General features: G+C 43.4%; 1 protein-coding gene and 1 long non-coding RNA gene across 2 annotated transcripts; both read right to left on the reverse strand.

Moving 5' to 3' along the window:
• Positions 1–2,441: 2,441 nt before the first annotated feature.
• LOC103637684 (cytosolic purine 5'-nucleotidase) lies at positions 2,442–6,875 on the reverse strand. Its single transcript, XM_020546437.3, has 11 exons — positions 6,667–6,875; positions 6,335–6,544; positions 5,998–6,153; positions 5,736–5,895; positions 5,554–5,655; positions 4,887–5,006; positions 4,670–4,775; positions 3,589–3,671; positions 3,396–3,487; positions 3,277–3,292; positions 2,442–2,584 (listed from the first exon to the last, which is right to left on the reverse strand). Exons 4-11 carry the CDS (start codon positions 5,769–5,771, stop codon positions 2,483–2,485), a joined length of 657 nt encoding a protein of 218 aa, XP_020402026.1. The 5' UTR covers positions 5,772–5,895; positions 5,998–6,153; positions 6,335–6,544; positions 6,667–6,875; the 3' UTR covers positions 2,442–2,482.
• LOC103637685 (uncharacterized) lies at positions 4,276–4,522 on the reverse strand. The gene is made up of 2 exons (XR_558268.2): positions 4,401–4,522; positions 4,276–4,332 (listed from the first exon to the last, which is right to left on the reverse strand). It is a non-coding gene; the product is annotated as an uncharacterized lncRNA (long non-coding RNA).
• Positions 6,876–24,386: the final 17,511 nt, after the last annotated feature.

Below are 24,386 nucleotides of genomic sequence, written 5' to 3' on the forward strand. Positions count from 1 at the left end.
TCAATTTTACACTCTGTCCAATCAGCATCGGAATATCCTAATAAATCAAACGAGGATCCCTTGGGGTACCAAAGACCAAACTTAGGTGTATGAACTAAATATCTCAAGATTCTTTTCACGGCCCTAAGGTGAACTTCCTTAGGATCGGCTTGGAACCTTGCACACATGCATATAGAAAGCATAATATCTGGTCGAGATGCACATAAATAGAGTAAAGATCCTATCATCGACCGATATACATCTTGATCTACGGATTTCGAGATGCCCATTGGTTCCCATGGGTGTCTTGATGGGCTTGGCATCCTTCATTCCAAACTTGGTGAGTATGTCTTGAATGTACTTTGTTTGGCTGATAAAGGTGCCCTCTTGGAGTTGCTTGACTTGAAATCCTAGAAAATACTTCAACTCCCCCATCATAGACATCTCAAATTTTTGTACCATGATCCTACTAAACTCTTCACATGTAGATTTGTTAGTAGATCCAAATATAATATCATCAACATAAATTTGGCATACAAACAAATCTTTTTCAATAGTTTTAGTAAAGAGAGTAGGATCGGCCTTGCCGACTTTGAAGCCATTAGTGATAAGAAAATCTCTTAGGCATTCATACCATGCTCTTGGGGCTTGCTTGAGCCCATAAAGCGCCTTAGAGAGTATATACACATGGTTAGGATAATCACTATCTTCAAAGCCTGGAGGTTGCTCAACATAGACCTCTTCCTTGATTGGTCCATTGAGGAAGGCACTCTTCACGTCTATTTGGTAAAGCTTAAAGCCATGGTAAGTAGCATAGGCAAGTAATATACAAATTGACTCAAGCCTAGCTACGGGTGCATAGGTTTCACCAAAATCCAAACCTTCGACTTGTGAATAACCCTTGGCCACAAGTCGTGCTTTGTTCCTTGTCACCACACCATGCTCATCTTGCTTGTTGCGGAATACCCACTTGGTTTCTACAACATTTTGGTTAGGACGTGGAACTAAATGTCATACCTCATTCCTCGTGAAGTTGTTGAGCTCCTCTTGCATCGCCAGCACCCAATCCGAATCTTTAAGTGCATCCTCTATCCTGTGTGACTCAATAGAGGAAACAAACGAGTAATGTTCACAAAAATGAGCGACTCGAGATCAAGTGGTTACCCCCTTATGAATATCGCCGAGGATGGTGTTCACGGGGTGATCTCTTTGAATCGCCTTGTGGACTCTTGGGTGTGGCGGCCTTTGATCTTGTTCATCTTCCTTGTCTTGATCATTGTCATCTCCCCCTTGATCATTGCCCTCCTCTTAAGGTGGCTCATCCTCTTGATCTTCATTTTCATCATCTTGAGCTTGATCCTCATCTTGAGTTGGTGGAGATGCTTGTGTGGAAGATGATGGTTGTTGATCTTGTGCTTGTGGAGGCTCTTCGGATTCCTTAGGACACACATCCCCAATGAACATGTTCCTTAGCGCGACGCATGGAGCCTCTTCATCATCTAGCTCATCAAGATCAACTTGCTCTACTTGAGAGCCATTAGTCTCATCAAACACAATGTCACAAGAAACTTCAACTAGTCCAGTGGACTTGTTAAAGACTCTATATGCTCTTGTGTTTGAATCATAACCAAGTAAAAATCCTTCTACAGCCTTAGGAGCAAATTTAGATTTTCTACCTCTTTTAACAAGAATAAAACATTTGCTACCAAAGACTCTAAAATATGAAACATTGGGCTTTTTACCGGTGAGGAGTTCATATGATGTCTTCTTGAGGATTCGGTGTAGATATAACCGCGGTTATATCTAAACTGAATCCTCAAGAAGACATCATATGAACTCCTCAAGAAGGCTTTTTACTTGGTTATCGTAAAGAACGTGGGTGAAAAACCGTCGAACTTAATGTAATAAGCCGTCGAACTTACCATAAGAACGTGGGTTTACCGACGAATATAGCCGATGGCGATTTTTGGACGAACTTAGAGAAGTAAGTTCGACGGCCTCGTCGAACTTAACATTAAACATTAAGAACGTGGGTACCGTCGAACTTAACATTAAGAACGTGCGTTTTTAAGTTCGACGGGGGCCGTCGAAATTTTTCCCATAAGTTCGACAACACCCACGTTCTTAGGGTTAAGTTCGACGGGGCCATGTGGTCGTCGAACTTATATGTCCTGCGTGGGTCTGCGAGGACTGCACAATAAGTTCGACGGTACCCATGTTCTTAACTTTAAGAACGTGGGTACCCACGTTCTTAACCCTTTTCCAGAAAAAAAATAAAAAATACAGAAATGAAAAATTAGACACACATAATATCACATGCAACACAGAATATCACATACAATACAGATTTCAAACACATTGATATATGTTCATATCACAAATTCACACAAGTCCAAATATATAAGTTCACAAATTCACATAAGTTCACAAATTCACACAAGTTCACATCCATAGTTCACAAGTTCAAACACACAAGTTCAAACATTAGCTCCATCGCTCTCGATCAGGACATCGGATTGTTGTTCGTAGCTCCACCTCTAGAATTGAGACATATGTCTGCAAAGTCATCGTGAGGGGGAGGAGTCACTTGATGAGAGCCGGAATCCTACAAAATAAACCAAAATTCTCATAAATACAATAAGTTTGAGTTTTATTTTAAACTAATTTATATATAGAGTTTATACTAAACAACTGAATTCTGAATCCGATGAAAAACATAAAGTGCATTGGAACGTGTAGGATTAGAGTGGTTGATAGACACAGAAGAAAGACAGCTAAAAAGCACTCGCGCCACCATAGTATGTATGTTCAGATCACAAGACTTCATTAATGAAGACAAGAACTAACCAAATATAGTTACCCACACAAAAGAGACTCCAAGCAATCAATTTAATATTTGCTGATTTTTGGACAGCAGGACAACAACTACTTGTTTAGCTCATAACTCACAAGATATGCATCCAAAAATAGTAAACTAGGACTTTCTAGAAAGCTTATAAAGTCCTCTATAACTTTTGTTTTATCATCATAACAAGATTCGATCTTTAGAAAGGTCAAACAGTGCTAAACGTAAATTCTGTCCAGATTTGGACAGAATTCGACTACTCACTTCAAAAATCTATAACTGGAGTCTCAGGCATCCAAATCAAGTGATCCTAGACTTTTTAGAAAGCTAATAAAATTGTTTACAACTCATTTATAATAATCTCAAGGTGATTTAATGTGTATCAAAGTCAGTTAATACAAACAAACATTGTTGTCCAGACACATATAAGTTTACCAGAAGCAAGTGATTACCTTAAAGAACTTGATGCTGGTGGTTGGTTGTTACATACATAAAAGAATGCAATCAATTAGAGTTTCAATGTTTCAGACAAATCAATAAGAGAACTAAGTACCATTCAAATATCAAAAACCTTTCAAGGGGGTTATCTTTTCCACGAGTAAGATCTATCTTAACATTGCTTACTGCAACATCCTCTTCCTTCAGCAGCACCTCAGAAGATTTCTGAAGACAGTTGAGTCAACATTAAAAAAGGGTGTGAATTTTTCTGAGAGGCCAGATTATTTATTTCAGCCAACCTTAATAAAATGTGAAAAAGCGCAAACCTGCGAACAAACTATGTCCTGTGCAGTAATATTTTTGAAATGCTCCAGTTTGTCCTTTGGTGAACAGAATACTGGTTGCAAAACTGGAACTCAAAGAAACAGAACAGTTCAATACTTCCACAAAAAGGAAGAGTAACTTAAGCAATAAGTACACCATTACATTACTGATGCTACATTATGCATCTATTGAACAGAAACATAGATCAAGCATAAATTCTAGTAAGAGTGGAATAGTTGTACTGCATCCTACAAGATGCATAATAAGGTTACTTCAGTTGTTTTTTTCTTTTTTTCATATAGGCATTATTATACACACATCTCCAACGACCAAACAACATTTCCTCCTGAGTATAGAGCATCTGATAAAATAGGTTACTCTTTAGGACATGTAACCTGTATTTGGAAGAAATTTTGGTTTGTTCAAACAAGCCAGAATTACTATATCTACAACAAAAGCATACTACTCTCATGAAGCTGTAATATAATAGGTTACAAGATTTCGATGTATAAGATTGAGAAGAGTAAATTAATTCACATGAATTCATGGCATGGGACAACTGTGTTAAAAACAGAATATCCTATGCATACTAAGCATGCGAAATGGCATGACAAAACAGCACTTGTATATGAGCATCATACTACCTTGTTAAGTTCTCTTCGGCGAATACGTTGAATGATTTCTTTTGCTTTTTTCAGTTCATTGTTGGGAGCAGTCTCAATGGTTTTGATGATTGTGTCATCCAACTGTAATTTTACGGGATGTAAGATAGGCTGGAAAATTATGGTTGTAATAACAATGACAGAAACCAAACCTTCCAAAAATCTTCTGGGTCGTGTGCATGCAATGATATCCCCAAGTAGTCATTAGCCTCAATGAGTGCATCGACAAGCATGAGTTCAACAGCCTAAGGATTGATGAGTGTCAGATAATGAACCAGATAATACCATAACAGGAATGACTTGGGGGCATAAAAAGTTTGGAAAGAAACATGTTCATTCACAGAGATAGAAAAAGAATTACTAGAGGTTCTATGAGTTACTGGTTCACAACAGTAATAGCGTGAACCATGAATAATCTGACATGAATTTACTTTAAAACAGGGATGCATCAGTCCATCATCTGTTACAACCTCATACAATGGATGTGAAAGCTGGAAAAATTCTGGCTTCCTTGTAGAGACTATAACCTATAGTAAAAAGAATCAATGGATATTAATGAAGTTTCCAGTGTGTTGTAAGCAATGACTGCCAAACAGACACTTCTACAAAACTGGTATAAGGGAGAGATAAAAACTTACCATTTCAAACAGATCTCTCCATCCCACATCATTAGGAAGAAAGCGACTGAATGCATGATTCATCATTTTGTTTGTATAATGAAAATCTGAATTAGTAATGAGAAGCAACTTTTTTCCAGCCTGATAGTTTGTTGGAGGAAAAGCCAGCATATCAGCACAATGGTTCTATTACACTGAATTGATCATACAACACCATAAATGTAGAAGATTAAGAGAACACCTCACACTCGTTATAGAAAGGGTGACTTTCATGTGTATAGTCAAAATACACCTTGAAGTACAAGTACATACATATCTCTAGACTATACATATCTCTAATACCCGTCCCGCATTCACAGCTGGAGAGAATTGGACGCATAGACTGGACTGAAAGTCACTAAACAACTATACAGACAGTCCATAAGTCATGATGTCCATGGACTGATGTCCAGAAGGGACATGTAGCACTCGAAGGTGCGACAAAGCAACCTTTTTACGGCTGAAGTGGATTTCAATCTCAATGTGCTTCGCCTTTGTGCGATGATGAATATCCTATGCACCTTGAAGTAAATTAATTCACATGAATTCATGGCATGGGACAACTGTGTTAAAAAACAGAATATCCTATGCATACTAAGCATGCGAAATGGCATGACAAAACAGCACTTGTATATGAGCATCATACTACCTTGTAAAGTTCTCTTCGGCGAATACGTTGAATGATTTCTTTTGCTTTTTTCAGTTCATTGTTGGGAGCAGTCTCAATGGTTTTGATGATTGTGTCATCCAACTGTAATTTCAGGGGATGTAAGATAGGCTAGAAAATTATGGTTGTAATAACAATGACAGAAACCAGGATATGATCTTTACCTGCCTCAATAGCCTCATCGCTAAATTTAGCTGCATAGCCTTCCTCGCCAATCAAATGAGCACGTCTCCTATGCTCTTCCAGTTCTGTCTTCTTTTTTAGAACAAGGTCTTTCATCTTGCTCGCTTTATGTTGCTCGAGTCTTAAAACTTCAGATTCCACCTATATTTTAGATCAATATACAATCTCAGAACATTCCAAGCTCAAACATAGAAAAACATAGCAACAGTGGCATGAGCAATATCTAAAGAACAATGAACTCACGTAGCTGAGGAAGTCAATAGAGAGGGTGTTAGGCTCAGTTATTTCATGTTCAGAAGCAGCAATATTGCACGTTACATTCTGGAACATCTGTTGTTCTTCAAGTGGTGTATCCATGAGATTCCAAAGTTCAAGCATGCTAGAGGCCAAATCTTGAAGCTGTGACATTCAGAATTTCATATTAACAATGTTAAAGACACTAAATAATTGAAAATTGTTGAGGGTTGCCTGTGCTGAAGAATCAAATTTGACACTAGTGAATGCACTTAATAATCAAAAAGATTGACGGTTGACTGCGCTGAATCATTGAAATTTCTTAAGTGATACAAAGAGTGCTAACCTTTTGCATCCTCTAGACTTTCAATTCACGTAGTCTGCTTGCAGCTGATGCAAGGCTTTCAATTGTACAGTTGCTTAGGTTCTTTGATCCATCAGCCTCACCCAGGCTAGGGTGCACCTCATTTACTATTTGTTTGAAGTCTACACCAAGCACCTCGCATAACGAATGCAAAGTGTTAAGATGTTCCATGACTTGCTTCAGCCGATCACTCTGTTAAAAACAGGCACAAACAATAAGATTTATAGACTTGTATGAGTATTGAAGGAAAATAATAGACATGGGGAGTAATATTCATTAGACAGATAAAGAGGATTTGAACAAGTGATGCTGACCTTCTCCTTCTGAAGGGATTGCAGCTCTTTCGTTAGCTCCTCCAGCTTTCTTAAAGATAGATCAGACTGATCCATAGGAATTCTAAAGGGTACAAAATCTGCAGGCCTGATTTCAGATGCAACCTTCTTAATTTGCTCTATGACATCAACAAATTGGTCCCATCTTTCAACTTTCTTCTTTCTCATCTCCTCCAAGTATGGGACAATCGCATTCATTTCTTCCCTTAAACCTTGTAACTTCTGATTTGACTGCCATTTAAAAGAAAATAAATTACTGATGGAGTCACTACTAAAACATTCAGTCTTCATACCAGAATGCATGCAGTTCCTGACTTCAATACCGGACAATTTTGTTCGGTTACTCCCTTAAACCATTCATGTTCTTACTCTACTAACATTTTTCACTACAAAGGGTAAGAATTACCAGTAGATCACACTACAGTTATTTTTGTAAGCCTTCAATATAGCAAAGTACAAATAACCTGCATATCTAGACAATAGCTATCACACTATCACAGCCCTAAAGTTGCAATGACAAAAAAGATCGTGAGAGAATATTCTGTAGAATATCTTTCTGCAGTACAACAGTAGTACTCAAATGTTACTTGTTTCTTTCATGGTATATGGTACTTCAAAGCGCAGAAACTAGAGGGTCCAGCTGCGGCTACTGCTGACCTTGAGGAGCCACGGAGAGGTTGAGGGGCTCAGTTGTCTCCCTCTCCGGTTGCGGCTACTGCTGGGCCATAGAAGCCTTGAGCGGCAACACCAGAGGGTCCAGCGGTCCCTGGGGAGCCTAGATGTGGCCATGCTGACAGGGGCAGGGGCGGGTGAGGACGAGCTCCAGGAGGCGCTGGAGCGAAGGGAGGCGGCGGGAAGCCGCGAGGCGGGCGGCGACAAGGGACGTGAGGCTGTGGTCAGGTCGGAAAGCGGAGGACGCATCTGCAGCGGCCAGCAGGATGTGGAGGTCGAGCGCCGCGAGTCGGGGTGGTGGCAGGCTCGGCGGAGGAGACGAAAGAGAGAGGCGGGGGAGGAAGCGTGAGCGGAGGGGAGCACCGGGAGCAGAGACCGGCGGCGCGCGGGGGAGGAGCGGGGACTGGCGGCGCGCGCGTAGGCGGGATAGAAGAGAGACGCGCGGGTCGCTAGGGATTTAGTTTGGGTTAAGTTTGATGGTATCGATGTGGCCCACGAACTTAAATTAGGAACGTGGGTACCCATGTTCCTAATAGGTTAAGTTCGACGGTTTTAGCTAGGGCCCACGAACTTAATTTCAGAACATGGGTACCCATGTTTTTAAAAAACCCATGAACTTAACTAATGTAAGAACGTCGGTACCCACGTTCTTAACAAAACCCACGAACTTTTATTAGTTTCTTGTAGTTGATGGCGTAGCAAGCGGTGTTGATTGCTTACGCCCAAAACCGATCCGAAGTCTTGTACTCATCAAGCATGGTCCTCGCCATGTCAAGTAGAGTTCTATTCTTCCTCTCCACTACACCATTTTGTTGTGGCGTGTAGGGAGAAGAGAACTCATGCTTGATGCCCTCCTCCTCAAGGAAGCCTTCAATTTGAGAGTTCTTGAACTCTGTCCCATTGTTGCTTCTAATCTTTTTGATCCTTAAGCCGAACTCATTTTGAGCCCATCTCAAGAATCCCTTTAAGGTCTCTTGGGTTTGTGATTTTTTCTGCAAAAAGAATACTCAAGTGAAGCGATAATAATCATCCACAACAACTAGACAATACTTACTCCCTCTGATGCTTATGTAAGCTATCGGGCCAAATAAATCCATGTGGAGTAGCTCAAGCGGCCTATCGATCGTCATGATGTTCTTGTGTGGATGATGAACGCCAACTTGCTTCCCTGCTTGACATGCGCTACAAATCCTGTCTTTCTCAAAATAAATATTTGTTAGTCCCAAAATGTGCTCTCCCTTTAGAAGCTTATGAAGATTCTTCATTCCAACGTGGGCTAGTCGGCGATGCCAGAGCCAACCCATGTTAGTCTTAGCAATTAAGCAAGTGTCGAGTTCAGCTCTATTAAAATCAACTAAGTATAGCTGACCCTCTAACACTCCCTTAAATGCTACTGAATCATCACTTCTTCTAAAGACAGTAACACCTATATCTGTAAAAAGACAATTGTAGCCCATTTTGCATAATTGAGAAACTGAAAGCAAGTTGTAATCTAAAGAATCTACAAGAAAAACATTGGAAATAGAATGGTCAGGTGATATAGCAATTTTACCAAGTCCTTTGACCAAACCTTGATTTCCATCCCCGAATGTGATAGCTCTTTGGGGATCTTGGTTTTTCTCATAGGAGGAGAACATCTTTTTCTCCCTAGTCATGTGGTTTGTGCACCCGCTGTCAATAATCCAACTTGAGCCCCCGAATGCATAAACCTACAAAACAAATTTAGGCCTTGTTCTTAGGTACCCAAACGGTTTTGGGTCCTTTGACATTAGAAACAAGCACCTTGGGTACCCAAACACAAGTCTTTGACCCCTTGTTTTTGCCCCCAACATATTTGACAACTACTTTGCCTGATTTGTTAGTGAGCACATAAGAAGCATCAAAAGTCTTAAATAAAATATTAGGTTCATTTGATGCAATAGGAGATTTCTTTTTAGGCATTTTAACATGGTTAGAACGCCTAGAGCTAGAAGCCTCATTCTTATAAATAAAAGCATGGTGAGAAACAGAATGAGTCTTCTTAGCATGAATTCTCCTAATCTTATCCTCAGGATAACCAGCAGGATATAAAATATAGCCCTCGTTATCCTGAGGCATGGGAGCCTTGCCCTTAACAAAATTAGACAATCTTTTAGGGGCATTAAGCTTGACATTGCCTTCCTGTTGGAAGCCAATGCCATCCTTAATGCCTGGGCGTCTCCCACTATAAAGCATACTACGAGCAAATTTAAATTTTTCATTCTCTAATTCATGCTCGGCAATTTTAGCATCTAGTTTAGCTATATGATCATTTTGTTGTTTAATCATAGCAAGGTGATCATGAATAGCATCAACATTAATATCTCTACATCTAGTACAAATAGTAACATGATCAACACTAGATGTAGAGGGTTTGCAAACATTTAATTCATCAATCTTAGCATGTAACATGGCATTTTCATTTCTAAGATTGGAAATAGCATCATTGCAAACATTTAAATCCTTAGCCTTAGCAATTAATTTTTCATTCTCAATCTTAAGGCTAGCAAGAGGGGCATTCAATTTATCAATCTTAGCAATTAAACTAGCATTATCATTTCTAAGATTGGTAATTGAATCATCACAAATATTTGACTTCTCAACCTTAGCAATCAAATTAGCATTCTCAATTCTAAGGTTGGAGATAGTGTCATGGCAAATGCTAAGCTCACTAGTTAATTTTCACATTTTTCTACTTCCTGAGCATAAGCATTTTTAACCTTAACATGCTTCTTATTTTCTTTAATTAGGAAGTCCTCTTGGCTATCCAAGAGTTCATCCTTCTCATGAATAGCACTAATCAATTCATTCAATTTTTCTTTTTGTTGCATGTTTAGGTTGGCACAAAGAGTGAGCAAGTTATCCTCATCATCACTAGAATTATCCTCATCACTAGAAGTTGCATACTTAGTGGAGGATCTAGATTTTACCTTCTTCTTCTCGCCGTCCTTTGCCATGAGGCACTTGTGGTCGACGTTGGGGAAGAGAAGACCCTTGTTGACGGTGATGTTTGCGGCGTCCTCGTCGGAGGAGGAGTCGGTGGAGCTCTCGTCGGAGTCCCACTCCCGGTAAACATGGGCACCGCCGCCCTTCTTCTTGTAGTATCTCTTCTTCTCCTTCTTCTTCCCCCTCTTGTCGTCGCCCCTGTCACTGTCACTAGAAATAGGACACTTTGCTATGAAGTGATCGGGCTTACCACACTTGTAGCGAACTTTCTTGGAGCGGGGCTTGTAGTCTTTCCCCCTCCTTTGCTTGAGGATTTGGCGGAAGCTCTTGATGATGAGCGCCATCTCCTCGTTGTTGAGCTTGGAGGCGTTGATGGGGAGTCTACTTGATGTAGACTCTTCTTTCTTCTCCTCCGCCGCCTTGAATGCGACGGGTTGTACCTCGGGTACGGAGGAGGCGCCTTGCTCGATGATTTTCTTGGAGCCTTTGATCATCAATTCAAAGCTCACAAATTTTCCTATCACTTCCTCGGGAGACATTAGCTTATATCTAGGATCACCACGAATTAATTGAACTTGAGTAGGATTAAGAAATACGAGTGATCTAAGAATAACCTTGACCATTTCATGGTCATCCCATTTGGTGCTCCCGAGGTTGCGCACTTGGTTCACCAAGGTCTTGAGCCGGTTGTACATAGCTTGTGGCTCCTCTCCTTGGTTGAGCATGAAGCGACTGAGCTCCCCCTTGATCGTTTCCCTCTTGGTGATCTTGGTCACCTCGTCTCCTTCGTGTGCGGTCTTGAGCACGTCCCAAATCTCTTTGGCGCTCTTCAACCCTTGCACTTTATTATACTCCTCTCGACTTAGAGAGGCGAGGAGTATAGTAGTGGCTTGGGAGTTGAAGTGCCGGATTTGGGCAACCTCGTCCGAATCATAATCTTCATCCCCTACGGATGGTACCTGTACTCCAAACTCAACAACATCCCAAATGCTAGTGTGTAGTGAGGTTAGATGGTGCCTCATTTTGTCACTCCACATATTATAATCTTCACCATAAAAAACGGGTGGTTTGCCTAATGGGACTGAAAGTAAAGGAGTACGTTTGGAAATGCGAGGATAGCGTAGGGGGATCTTACTAAACTTCTTGCGCTCATGGCGCTTAGAAGTAATGGACGGCGTGTCGGAGCCGGATGTAGATGGCGATGAAGAGTCGGTCTCGTAGTAGACCACCTTCTTCATCTTCTTTTTCTTGTCGCCGCTCCGATGCGACTTGCTTTGAGTGGAATTGGGACTTGGAGAGATTTTGATTCACTCTAATTGTGTCTTGTATTGAATGCTATAGCTCTTGTATTGAATGTGTTGGCTGAAAACTTGGATGCCTTGAAGTGTGGTGGTTGGGGGTATTTATAGCCCCAACCACCAAAGTAGCCGTTGGGAGGGGCTGCTGTCGTATGGCGCACCGGACAGTCCGGTGCGCCAGCCACGTCACCCAACCGTTAGGGTTCGACCGTTGGAGCTCTGACTTGTGGGGCCACTGGACAATCCGGTGGTGCACCGGACAGGTCCTGTTCACTGTCCGGTGCGCCTTCTGGCGCCTGCTCTGACTTCTGCGCGTGCAGTTGCACTGTTCACTGTAGACTTTTGTAGACGACCGTTGGCGCACTTAGCCGTTGCTCCACTGGCACACTGGACAGTCCGGTGCTACACCGGACAGTCCGATGAATTATAGCGGAGTGGCTCCCCAAATTCCCAAAGCTAGCAAGTTTGAGTTGATCCACCCTGGCACACCGGACACTGTCCGGTGGCACACCGGACAGTCCGGTGCGCTAGACCAAGGTAGCCTTCAATTGTCTTTTGCTCTTTTTATTTGAACCCTTTCTTGGACTTTTTATTGGTTTATGTTGAACCTTTGGCACCTGTAAAACTCATAATCTAGAGCAAACTAGTTAGTCCAATAATTTGTGTTGGGCAATTCAACCACCAAAATCATTTAGGAAAAAGGTTTGACCCTATTTCCCTTTCAGGCCGACATAGGGAATGAGCAAACGTGGGCCAAGGCGGCTTATGGGGTTGTGAACGTTATCCACAGCTCTGATCCGATTCTCCCACACGACTACCTTGGACATTGGAACTAAGTGAGAATAAGTCAGCAAGATTGTAGGGAGATAAGTTCGGTCGGTTCACTATTACTTAGGCATACATCGTTATCGTACACGCATGTAAGTGCCCCACGGTCGGATATATAAGGCCTAGGGGGCACCCCATCAAAGACAGGTCTTTCATCAATCATCTACTCGGTTCTCTAGCATCCTTCATACTAGAGAATTCCCCTGTAACCCACCACATAAAGATCCATACCAAGAAGTAGGGTATTACGCCTCTCCAAGCTGCCCGAACCTGTAGAAAATTGTCTATCGTCTCTCGTGCGTCTTGCACGAACCATCGAGCTACAATCATCAACACCGTCCTACCCAAAAGCACCTCGAGGAGTAACCCCGGGTGCGCGGTCGGGTCCCAAACACCGACAGCTGGCACGGCAGGTAGGGGGTGTGTTGTTGATCCAAGCTAGCTCAATGGCTGTCACCTTCCAATGCAAGATTGCTCTCTGCCCTGGATCCGCGTTCTGCTTCGGGACCATCTCGTCCATGGCTGACGAAGAAGGAATTCTGCATCGTGTAGCGGATCCACTGGAGAAGAAGCCTTCCCCGAAAATCTTTAAGAAAGCCGGAACGAGGCAGCAAATAGCGCAACCTCTAGCGCCCTAGGCGAAGACTACCTCCTGCAAGTCAGGAGTCAGGAATTCATTTACCCGAAGGACCCCGTTGTCCACCTCGTCCACAGAAGAGTGGACACGGATTACAAGGAAAAACAAAGCAAGCGGAATAGAGGCCCGTCAAGCTGCTCTTCTGACACCTTCGCCCTCAAAGAAGGATAGAAAGAAGCTCGTCACTGCAACAACTCCTTTCTACCTCGACGTCCTCTTCATCGGGGGGAGGGTAGAATCATCTCCCATCTCCGATGACGAGCCAACCATGCCTGGGGAAGAACCTCCTCAGTGAGAAGCTCGCCGACGGAGGAACCGACGCCGAAATATTCGGCGACATCACGAAGCTGGGAACGGGACCTGGCGCAGCTTGTGTCCCGAGATGAAGTCTTGGAGGTAGGAGAAACTCCTGACGAGCGAGTCTTTAAAGAAAGGAGGAACTCTCACCGACGTGATCGCCGGCAAGCTCAAGAGCAAGCTGAGCAGGATGCGAGGTTACGCCGAGAGAACCCTCTTTTCCCGCGAAACATGAACCCTGACTTCGCCCGTGCAATGAACACACCAAGTGAGGTCGGAGGAGTATTGGCTCGGATAGCCAATGGCCTCCCCCGGACTCCAGATGCTGAAGGATATCGGCGACTGCTCACTCGGCCGGCTAATCATCTTCTACCCCTCGCTCATCCTCCCAGCGATCTGCGGCATGCCATCAACAGTCGGTGGGATGCACGGAGCTCCATCAACGCTTTGCGCGAACGACGACATGAGAATGAGATATGGTGCCGAGAGGAGTATGATCGGGACCATGGCGTTCCGGCACAAAGTCAGGCCACCAGAGTTGATTCGGTAATGGCTTCAACTGGTGGCACTACCCAGGGACGGTCGAGGCAGCACATCAGCAACTCCCCTCCCCGGGACCAACACTACAGTCGTCGACAGGAGGACACATGTGAAGTATCTACGCTTACCCCGTGTCTCAGGGCCATTTAGTGGCCCCCAAACTTCAAGGTCTCCAACATCGACAAATACGAGCCTAAGCAAGACCCGGGAGGCTGGTTGGCCGTCTATACAACCGCTGCCCGGACCGCTGGGGCAACTGAGGACGTAATGACCGCGTACTTGCCCATCGTCCTATGGCAAGATGCATTGCAATGGCTACGACACCTACCGCGACACTGCATCGACGATTGGAGCAACTTCAGTCGGCGCTTTATCGCCAACTTCCAATCCCTCTTCGACAAACCGGCGCAGCCATGGGACCTCAAATCCATCAGGCGCCGGGGGGATGAAACACTCCGGTCATACCTCAAGAGGTTTCAGACCATGAGGAATCGCATCCCCAAGGTCGCTGAGGCAACGATGATTGAGGACTTCTACCGGGGATCTAATGACTTGGCCTTCGTCCGAGCCATACTGCAAAAGGCGTCGACCACCTCCGAGCAGCTGTTCTGGGAAGCGGACCTCTACATCACCACTGACGAACGGGCTCAGGACCTCATCGGAGGAGCGAAGCCTGCTCCATCTGCACCGTGGCGTGACGCGAACCTGCAACCCGACAAGCGTTGGGAGAAGAGGCCCCGTGAAGAGGTTCATGCTGCTGGACCACCCGTCTCTCGTGCCCGAGGTGCACCCCGCGGAGGCGAGCGGACACTAGACGACATCCTTGATGCCCAGTGCCCGTATCACAAGGATATGCGCCACACCTTGCGGAACTGCAGAGACTTCAAGCATACCGTCGGGAATGGTCGACCGTTCCAACCTCTACCACCTCCCCCACCGCGAGGAGGGCCTGGCGAGCCTCGGCGACCTCAACAACAGGAAGTAGGGTATTATGCCTCTCCAAGCGGCCCAAACCTGTAGAAAATTGTCTATCGTCTCTCGTGCGTCTTGCACGAACCATCGAGCTACAATCAGCAACACCGTTCTACCCAAAAGCACCTCGAGGAGTAACCCTGGCTGCGCGGTCGGGTCCCAAACACCGACACCTACCGCCCAGTCCGCCGCACTGCCTTGGCGAGAGGCACTGGGCGCCTCTCGGTGAGTCGGCGGCGCCCGCACAGACACCCAGCCCAGCCCAGTCCGTCGTGCCATCTCCTCCGCAGCTTCGCCCATACGCAGGTACAAGACTTCTCAAGTGTTTAATCCTTTTTAACTTTTAAGGCTTTAATTAGATGTTTTATAGAGATTTGTTGTGTTTGTAAAATGTTTCAGATACAATACAAGGAGCCAGTAATAATCAAAATGAAGAAGAGGCATGAGAACCCGCAGGGTGAATCTACCTCGTACTAGTGGTATGCACCAATTACTAATATTATTAAATTTATTCAACATTACCTTTCAAATCGCATTCTTAATATGATTTCCTTCAAGGTTCTGGGGCAAGAAGCACTAATGTTGAAAATTTTTTATATGCTAGAAGCCTACTATTAGAGTTTATGGTCGCTTCGGCCCGGGCCTTGGCTAATTTCTGGGTCCGCCACTGGTTGCGGGTGAAGTTGTTTAGTTCTTCATGCATGGCATTCACCTAGTCCGGATCCTGTAGCGCCTCATCTATACATGTAGGCTCAACATAAGAAACAAAAGAGTGATGTTCAATAAATGAAGCATGTTTATGAGAACGAGTGATAACCGCTTGTGAAGGACTCCCAATGATTTGATCTTGTGGGTGTGCTTGAAGTAGTGATGAGTTTCTCCTATCAACCACTTGGGAAGAAGGTCTTGGAGCATCAACATCTTCGGCTTGTACCCTTGCTTGTTCATGAGAGACAAATGTATCTTCATTTGCATGTCTCTCATCTTTATCATCATCTTGTGGTACATTTGATGAAGAAGGTCTATCAATAATTTGCACCGCTTCTTTATCTTCTTTTGGTTTGATGGCTCCAATTGGCATGTTCTTCATGGCTTCCCTAAGTGGCTCATCACCTACATCATCAAGATTTTCAAGTGCTCCTTGGGAGCCATTAGTCTCATCAAACTCCACATCATATGTTTCTTCTACCACGCTAGTGGCATGATTGAATACTCGATATGCTTTGGATTTTGATGAATAACCAAGTAGAAAACCAATATCACAACACCTTTAAAACTTCCCTAGGTGATGGTGCTTCTTGTAGATGTAGCATTTGCATCTAAACACCCGAAAGAAGGAAACGTCTGGCTTTTCCCATTTAGCAGTTCATAGGGAGTCTTCTCAAGTAGCCGGTGAGGAAATAGCTTGTTTGATGCATAACATGCAGTGTTGACATCTTCAGTCCAAAACCTCTCCGGTGTGTTATACTCATCAATCATTGTCCTTGCAAGTGTGATCAAGGTCCTATTCTTCCTCTCAACAACTCCATTTTGTTTGAGATGTGTATATTGCTGATACTTCATGCTTGATCCCAATCTCATCACAATATTCATGTATGTTGGTGTTATCAAATTCTTTACCGTTGTCACTTCTAATCGTCTTGATCTTGCAATCGAATTCATTTTGAGCCTTCTTGGCAAACTTCTTGAATATAGATGCAACTTTAGATTTATCATGGAGAAAGAACACCCAAGTGTATCTTGAAAAGTCATCAACTATAACCAGACAGTAGAGGTTGCCACCAGCACTTGCATAAGTTGTTGGTCCAAATAGATCCATGTGAAATAGTTCCAGTGGCCTTGATGTTGACATGAAAGCTTTTGTAGGATGTGTGTTAGCAACTTGCTTTCCAGCTTGACATGCACTACAAGGCTTGTCCTTTTCAAATATAACATCCTTTAGCCCTCTAACCATGTCCTTCTTTAGTACTTTCTTGAGTGTGCTCATTCCAACATGTGCAAGCCTTCTATGCCATAGCCATCCAAGTGATGCTTTGGTTAAGAGGCAAGTTATTAAGTCTGCATCTTCAGAGGTGAAATCCACTAAGTAGATATTGTTGTATCTAAATCCTTTGAATACCATTGACTCATCATCTATTTTTGACACAACAACCTTTGTAGGAGTGAATAAGCATTGAAGGCCAAGATCACAAAGTTGGCCCACTGATAGTAAGTTGAAGCTCAAAGGTACAACAAAGAGAACATTTGAAATTGAGAGATCATTTGAAATAGCCACCTTGCCAAGTCCTTGAACTTTTCCCTTGGAATTGTCCCCAAAAGTGATTTTATCTTGTCCATCAACATTCTCATCAAGTGAGGTGAACATCCGTGGGTTGCTAGTCATATGTTGAGTGCATCCACTGTCAATAACCCAATGACTCCCACCGGTCTTGTAGTTCACCTACATCAATAGACAAATCAAGCTTGAATTTTGAGGGGCCCATTTTGCATAGGACCAGTGACTTTCTCAATCAAAGACTTTGCAACCCAACTTAATCTAGGTCTACTCTTTCTTGGTGGACCTAGGAATGTAACTTTGACTTTTCCATTTGCTACTTTTCTTAGAACATAATGGGCATTGAAGGCAAATGGTCTTGAGTGCTTTGGCAAGGGAGTTGGTGGTTTGGCTTTGTAGTTGTGGGCAAAATGACCTTCTTTTCCACACTCAAAGCATTTGATAGGCTTATGAGTCTGCTTTGGCTTATATTGATTTGTAGCCTTTTTTGTACAAAAGAATTATATCCAATACCACTCTTGTTTTTTTTTCATGACAGTGTTCATGAGCAATTCATTTTGGAGGTATTGGCCTTTGTTGAACTTTTGCACACTTGTTGCAAGATGTTCATTTTCACCCTTAAGTTTCTTGACCTCATTTCTAAGCCTTTCATTATCCACTGCCAACTCATTGTTGAAGTCATTGTTCTCAATGGCAACCTTTCCTCTAGTAGTTGCATCAGTCAAATATCTCTTCAATTTTTGGTTGTCTAATGTCAAGACTTCAACTTTTTCAGTCAGTTCATCATGAAGACTAGTTTGATCATCTTGGCTCAAATCATCACATGAGGTTGCTACATCAATCTTAACAACAGGGTTAATACCCTCATGTGTATTGCAAGATAAAAGCTCATTTGCAACAAGAAGATTATCATGATCAATTTTAATCTTTGTATAGTCTTCCTTAATTTTAACAAGTCTATCTTTCAACTCCCTATTTGCTTCATTTAATTTGTCACACTTATCCTTAGCACCTTTTAGGGAGGATTTAAGCTCACTTACAGTGGATGCCATAGTTTGTTTTCTTCTTTCATCTCATCACTAGCTTTGACAACTATGTCATATTTGGCAGTTAAAAATTCATTTTCATCTTTCAACTTATCACATTTAGCCTTTGACTTCCTAATGATTTGAGTGTATTCCTTAAGCAAGTTAGCTAGTTCATCATAGGAAGGTGAAGCAAATTCATCATCACTATCACTATCATCAATAATATCATTATCAATTTGTACCTTCCGTTCACCTTTAGCCATGAGGCATAGGTGAGAAGTCGATGAGGGTGATGGTGGTGGTGAAGAGAAGTCCCCAGCGATAGTGGCAACTTTTTCATCATTTTCTTCTTCACTTGAAGAAGACCCACTTGATGACTCAATGTCAGTGAGCCAGTCACCAACAATGTATGTCTTTCCATTTTTCTTTTTGTGGAACCTTTTGTGCTTCCCATCCTTCCTCTTGAAGAATTTGTTTTCCTTTTTCTCGTCATCACTGTCATCATCTTTCTTGCCCTTGAATTTGTTCTTCTTGGGCTTATTGCACTGATGAGCAAGATGACCAAGCTCTCCACAGTTGTAGCAGTCAATTTCAGAGATGGGCTTTCTTTTACTGGAGAAGAATTTCTTCTTTCTTGAGTCAAACATAATGCCTTCTCTGTTGAGCTTCTTTAACATCTTGGTGGTCTTCCTCACCATTAAAGCAATGTTAGCATAAAGATCATCATCACTTGAGGATTCCTCCTCAATTTGCACTTTAGCTTTTCCTTTCTTTTCTTGATTGGCTTTGAGAGCCAAATCTTTTCTCTTGGAAGATGACTCATCCTTGTCATTTATGTGCATGTACATCTCATGAGCATTGATCTTTCCCAATATTTGTGTAGGAGTAGCAACTGAAAGATCCATATGATGTAGCACTGTGACAATGTGTCCATATTTGTCAATTGGAAGGACAATGAGAATCTTTCTCATAACATTCGGTTGTGAAATTTGTGTAAGCCCCAAGCCATTTACTTCCTCTACAAGAATATTGAGACGTGAGTACATAGCATTGGCATTTTCATTTGCAAGCATCTCAAAAGATTTATTTTTCTCATAGCAATATGATATCTCTCCTCACGCTCACTTCTAGTCCCTTCATGTACAGCACATATATCCATCCACAAATCATGAGCATTTCTATGGTTTCTAACTCTATTAAAGACATCTTTGCAAAGGCCTCTAAAAAGAGTGTTTTTGGCCTTAGCATTCCATTTCTCATAGTTAAACTCTTCTCCTACAAGATTTGTGGGATCTCTAGGTTCAGGGAACCCTTTTGTGGCGACTTTGTAGACAGCAATGTCTATAGCCTCTAAATAAGCTTCCATACAAATTTTCTAATATGGAAAATCGTCACCATAAAAAACGAGAGGAGGTCCATCCCCGTCGGACATCGCTACTCTAGCGGTTAAGCTAAACTAAGAGCAACAAGGCTCTGATACCAATTGAAAGGACCACGATGCCTAAGAGGGGGGGTGAATTAGGCTTTTCTAAAAATCAACAATAATTAAACCTAAACAAGAGCCCAACCTCACCCCAACAACTAGCAATAAGAGAATACTACTAGAAATACAATAATAGTAAGACAATGCTTTAACTACTTGCTAAATAAATACACAAGGTAAAATGCTTGATTTAAGTATGGAATGTAAAGCAAAGTTTAGAAGACTCCTCCAATTTTTCACGAGGTATCGAAGAGTCGGCACTGTCCCCTAGTCCTCGTTGGAGCACCCGCGCAAGGGTATCGCTCCCCCTTGGTCCTCGCAAGAACCAAGTGCTCACTATGAGATGATCCTTTGCCACTCTAGCGCGGTGGATCTCTCACGACCGCTTACAATCTCGAGTCGGGTCACCAACAAGTCCTCCAAGGTGATCACCGAGCTCCTAACGCCACCAAGCCGTCTAGGTGATGCCGATCACCAAGAGTAACAAGCAGTAGACTTTCACTTGACCAAGAGAAGCCTAATGCATGCAGTGTGTGCTCTAGGTGGCTCTCGCTAGCACTAATGAGGTCCAAATGCGGATTAAGATTTTCTAATCACCTCACTATGCTTTGTGGTGCTTGCAATGCTCTAGTAATGTATAGGAGCAAATGTGGGCAGCAAGACATTCAATATGGTGGGTAGGGGGGGTATAAATAGCCCTCACCCTCCAACTAGCCGTTACCAACCCTGGTTGTGTATGTGCGCATCGGACAGTCTGGTGCGCCACCGGTGCGCCAACGGTTACTTCCAATGGCTAGTTCTGACAGCTAGCCGTTGGGCAGTTGGCACACCGGACAGTCCGGTGTGCCAGCTATAATTCAATTATCCTACTCGATGTGCTCGGGTTTCTGCGTAGGGGAATAGGTCTTCCCCGGGCCAGGCTGGCCCCACTGACAGAGGGCGCACCGGACAGTCCGGTGCACACCGGACAGTCTGGTGCCCCTAGGCCAGAAACCCTAAGTCTTGTTTTCTTCTGATTTTCAAATCGGTTTTCGTTATAATTCGTGTGTTCTAGAGTGACACTTAGCACTATATGTGAGTGTGAATATGTACTAACACTATACTAGAACTCTCTTAGTCAAACTACTCATTGACAACCCCTCTTTATAGTACAACTAAAACAAAATAAAAGACCTAACTCTATACTGAGTGTACGCAACTCTTTGACACTCGGGATACGAAGACCTTCATCTTTTGTTTCATCGTTTCAGTCGTTGCTTCAAGTTCCTATCTTAGGGATTGTTTTCACCGTTGTAGTACATCTTCTTGTAATGCGACCTAACTTACCATTTGTCTCAGCAAAACACACGTTAGTCACATATAATATTACGTTGTCATTAATCACTAAAACCAACCAGGGGCCTAGATGCTTTCAGGGAGCGAGATCCAGGCACCACCGGCGAACTCTGCCACCCCCGCGCACGCGCGGACCGTCTGGCCTATAGGCGCGGACCGTCCGGCCCGTCAGGCAGGGGAACCCTAGCTTTGCTCCAGGTCGCGGACCGTCCGGCCTCTGGCCATGGACCGTCCGCGCCTGTGCAGAGAGCACCGCCGTTGGTTCTCAACACAGTGATTGGCGCCCGGATCGGTGCTAACACACCCATATGTGAAGTAACAGCTTAATGTTAAGTGACAAGCGAGAAGATGAATAGATCTACACGCCGTCCTGTTGGACTTGGATGGTTTCTCGTGTGATATGTGGAGTCGGGCGGGCGCGAGCCTGGCCAGCCGCGTATGCGAGTTTTGGGCGTACCGGCGGATGCAGAAAAATAGTTGTAAAATGAAATATTTTGCATCCACTCGTGCAGTCCATGTCTGCCATATACAGGTAACCAAATAGATGTTTGCATAAAGTCAATGCATACAATAGTTCAGGATCAAATGGTGCGGGTAACCGATCACATGGTTAGTAGACGAGAAGCGGGGGTGATAAACAGACCTACACGCTTCGTGCATGATAGAACACGTACGACTCATAGAGTTGATGGTTTATAAAAATCTCTACTAACTATTAAGGGGATAGTGTAGACTGCCCCCACCTCGAGCAGCCCGCACGTCTGCCATGAATCCCACCGCACGACCACCCGCCCGCCGCGAATCCCCTCCCGCATCCCGCAATGCCTCATGGGGTTGTCGTATTGTTGTAGCGCTTTCTAACTTACTCATAATAACAACTTTATATATCATTTACATTGATGACTTGAATGAAATGCTTCTACATGAACTGTCAAGTGCAGTTTTGTCTCCTACATAAATCTACACAATACAACAAAACACTACTTGTAATTTTCCCTACATTTTTGCGATTTCATATTTGTGTGAAGCAACAAAAGATGCATTCTGTGTAGCACACTTTACATTTGTATATATGCTGGGCGAAAAGCAAAAGATTGTGAGAAATTATGATATAATTCCCTCTGAACCCTGAATGATGACAACTTGCTGATAGGTTTGAGCCAAGTTAATTTACCTAAGCAATAGAGCAGCGTTTTTTCTGTGTTCAACTCCTTAAAGCAAAAACAACAACCGACTCAACTCATCCACGCACACACACACTTCCGATCATGCCATCGCACGACCTACGAGTGATTTGCGGATCAAACTAACACACTGCATGAACACCATAATTAAATCCATGTAGATGGCATCCCTGATCGACATCTTATCAAACATAGCATGTGTTGACACCAGGTCTCAACCCTTGTGAATGTTTCTTCTTTTACTAGGTATATACCCGTGCGTTGCTACGAAATTAATATGATAAAATGCATCATGGGTGTGTGCATGGTAGGGCGACCATGCGGTTGCTATGGCCGAGACGTGGGGCAGCAAGCTGCTGCGCTCTTGGGAGAGCAGCTCGTCTACCACGCCGTGCAACATACCATTGGCTAAGGGGCCGCCATACCCCCAGTGGCGCTGCTCGACAAGGAGGCTGAGTATTTGGGGGAGTATCGGCGAAGCATCATGGCTCCCGATGAAGCAGGGCCCGCGACCAGCGCGCTGGACGTTGCTGGGGGCCGCCTGATGCTGGTGGCGGCTGCTACCTGGGGGCAGCGGCAGAGCTCATGATCGTCGAGACCTTTATACCAAATTGGTAGGAGCTGCGTTCCGTATGCTGACGATATGTTTCCGTTGCAACGCACGGGCACCCACCTATAAAGATTTAACTATATTTAATATTTATAATAATAACCATCCAAATATTCGACGTCACATGAACTAAAATTTATTCTTTGCAATCAAACACTTCTAATAACACGTAGGGTTCCTCCTGGAAAGATATAAATTTATCGTGCCGCAATCTACGACAGCAGAGGAAAGAATTCCTTAAAGATATGTACATCTCTTTTCTCTGTGTGTAGAGATGGCAATGGGTACCCGCGATCCGATACCCAATGGGTATTTACTCCATTAGGGTATGTATGTGGGTTAAATATTCTACCCATGGGTCTGTTATTGGGCAAAAATCTTCACCCAATGGGTAAACAGGTATTAGAACGTTTCGCCTTCACCCATACCCGTTAACCTATGGGTATAAAATACCCAATATAAACTTAGCCCAAGTATGAACTTTGACTTTAGTCATCCATCTTTTTTACTATTTAACAACCTTTTAGGCTATAATGTCATAGAAGGCTTAACGACAATTTAATGATCATGTAATGTGCTATGTATTACTATCCTAGTATTACTACTTTATCCAATTATCTTTGGTGTGTTGAATGGATGGTTAAATGATGCTAGAAATTTTGTAATGTTATTTAGATATGTTGAATGGATGGTTAAATGATGCTAGAAATTTTGTAATGTTATTTAGATGGATATACTTGACATTTGTATCATATAATATTTTGATAGATGTTTAGCTTTTGTGGGTACGGGTGACCCGATGGGTGACCCATACCCATATGGGTATGGGTATGAGGGTAAATCCATACCCGCCAGTGTATATAGGTGACCCGATAGGGTTATTTTTATGTCATGGATATGGGTATAGGTTAGTAATACTCGGTGGGTATTTACTCATTGTCATCTCTATCTGTGTGTCTAGAGAAAATGTACGAAAATATGAATAAGGACACCAGGACTCTGATCCGAAGGAAATAGAGTTTCTAGATTCCTGAATGAACAATTTCATGCGCCAATTACTATATAATAAAGCGGGACGCAAAAGTGCTCTCCTATGCGTCCACGTCGGCAGAAAAAAGCCCATGCACACGATGCTTCATCAACGGACGCGAATGCTTCTCAGTTTGCCAGTGCTGTACATGCGTCTGGAGAGTTCAAGCTAGATGTAATATGTACACTATACGGCGAGCGAGGAAGACACCAGGTATTTCTTTTCTAGAGCCACGGTTCGATCTTTTTCTTAGGATGAGGATTTCGCTTGGATTCTTTTTTACCGACATGCAAGGTACTCATCAGCGCTTTCTAGAACCAGCAGTACAAAAATATATTGGACGAGGTGTCCGCCCGCACGAGTGAGGTATCCACCGAGCTCGCGGCCGACCTGCGCGTTGCCGAAACCCGTTGTCAACGTCGACGTCTCTACAGACGCATTCCTCTTCTTCGAGGCGCATTCCTCTTCTTCGCCGATATATATTAGGCAGCGTCGACGCATCGCGTGTTGCTCGCAACAGCACAGCCAGGGCTCGACATGGGCGACGCA

The sequence above is a fragment of the Zea mays genome, chromosome 1 (assembly GCF_902167145.1).
Source record: "Zea mays cultivar B73 chromosome 1, Zm-B73-REFERENCE-NAM-5.0, whole genome shotgun sequence".
In the NCBI taxonomy this organism is placed as follows: Eukaryota; Viridiplantae; Streptophyta; class Magnoliopsida; order Poales; family Poaceae; genus Zea; species Zea mays.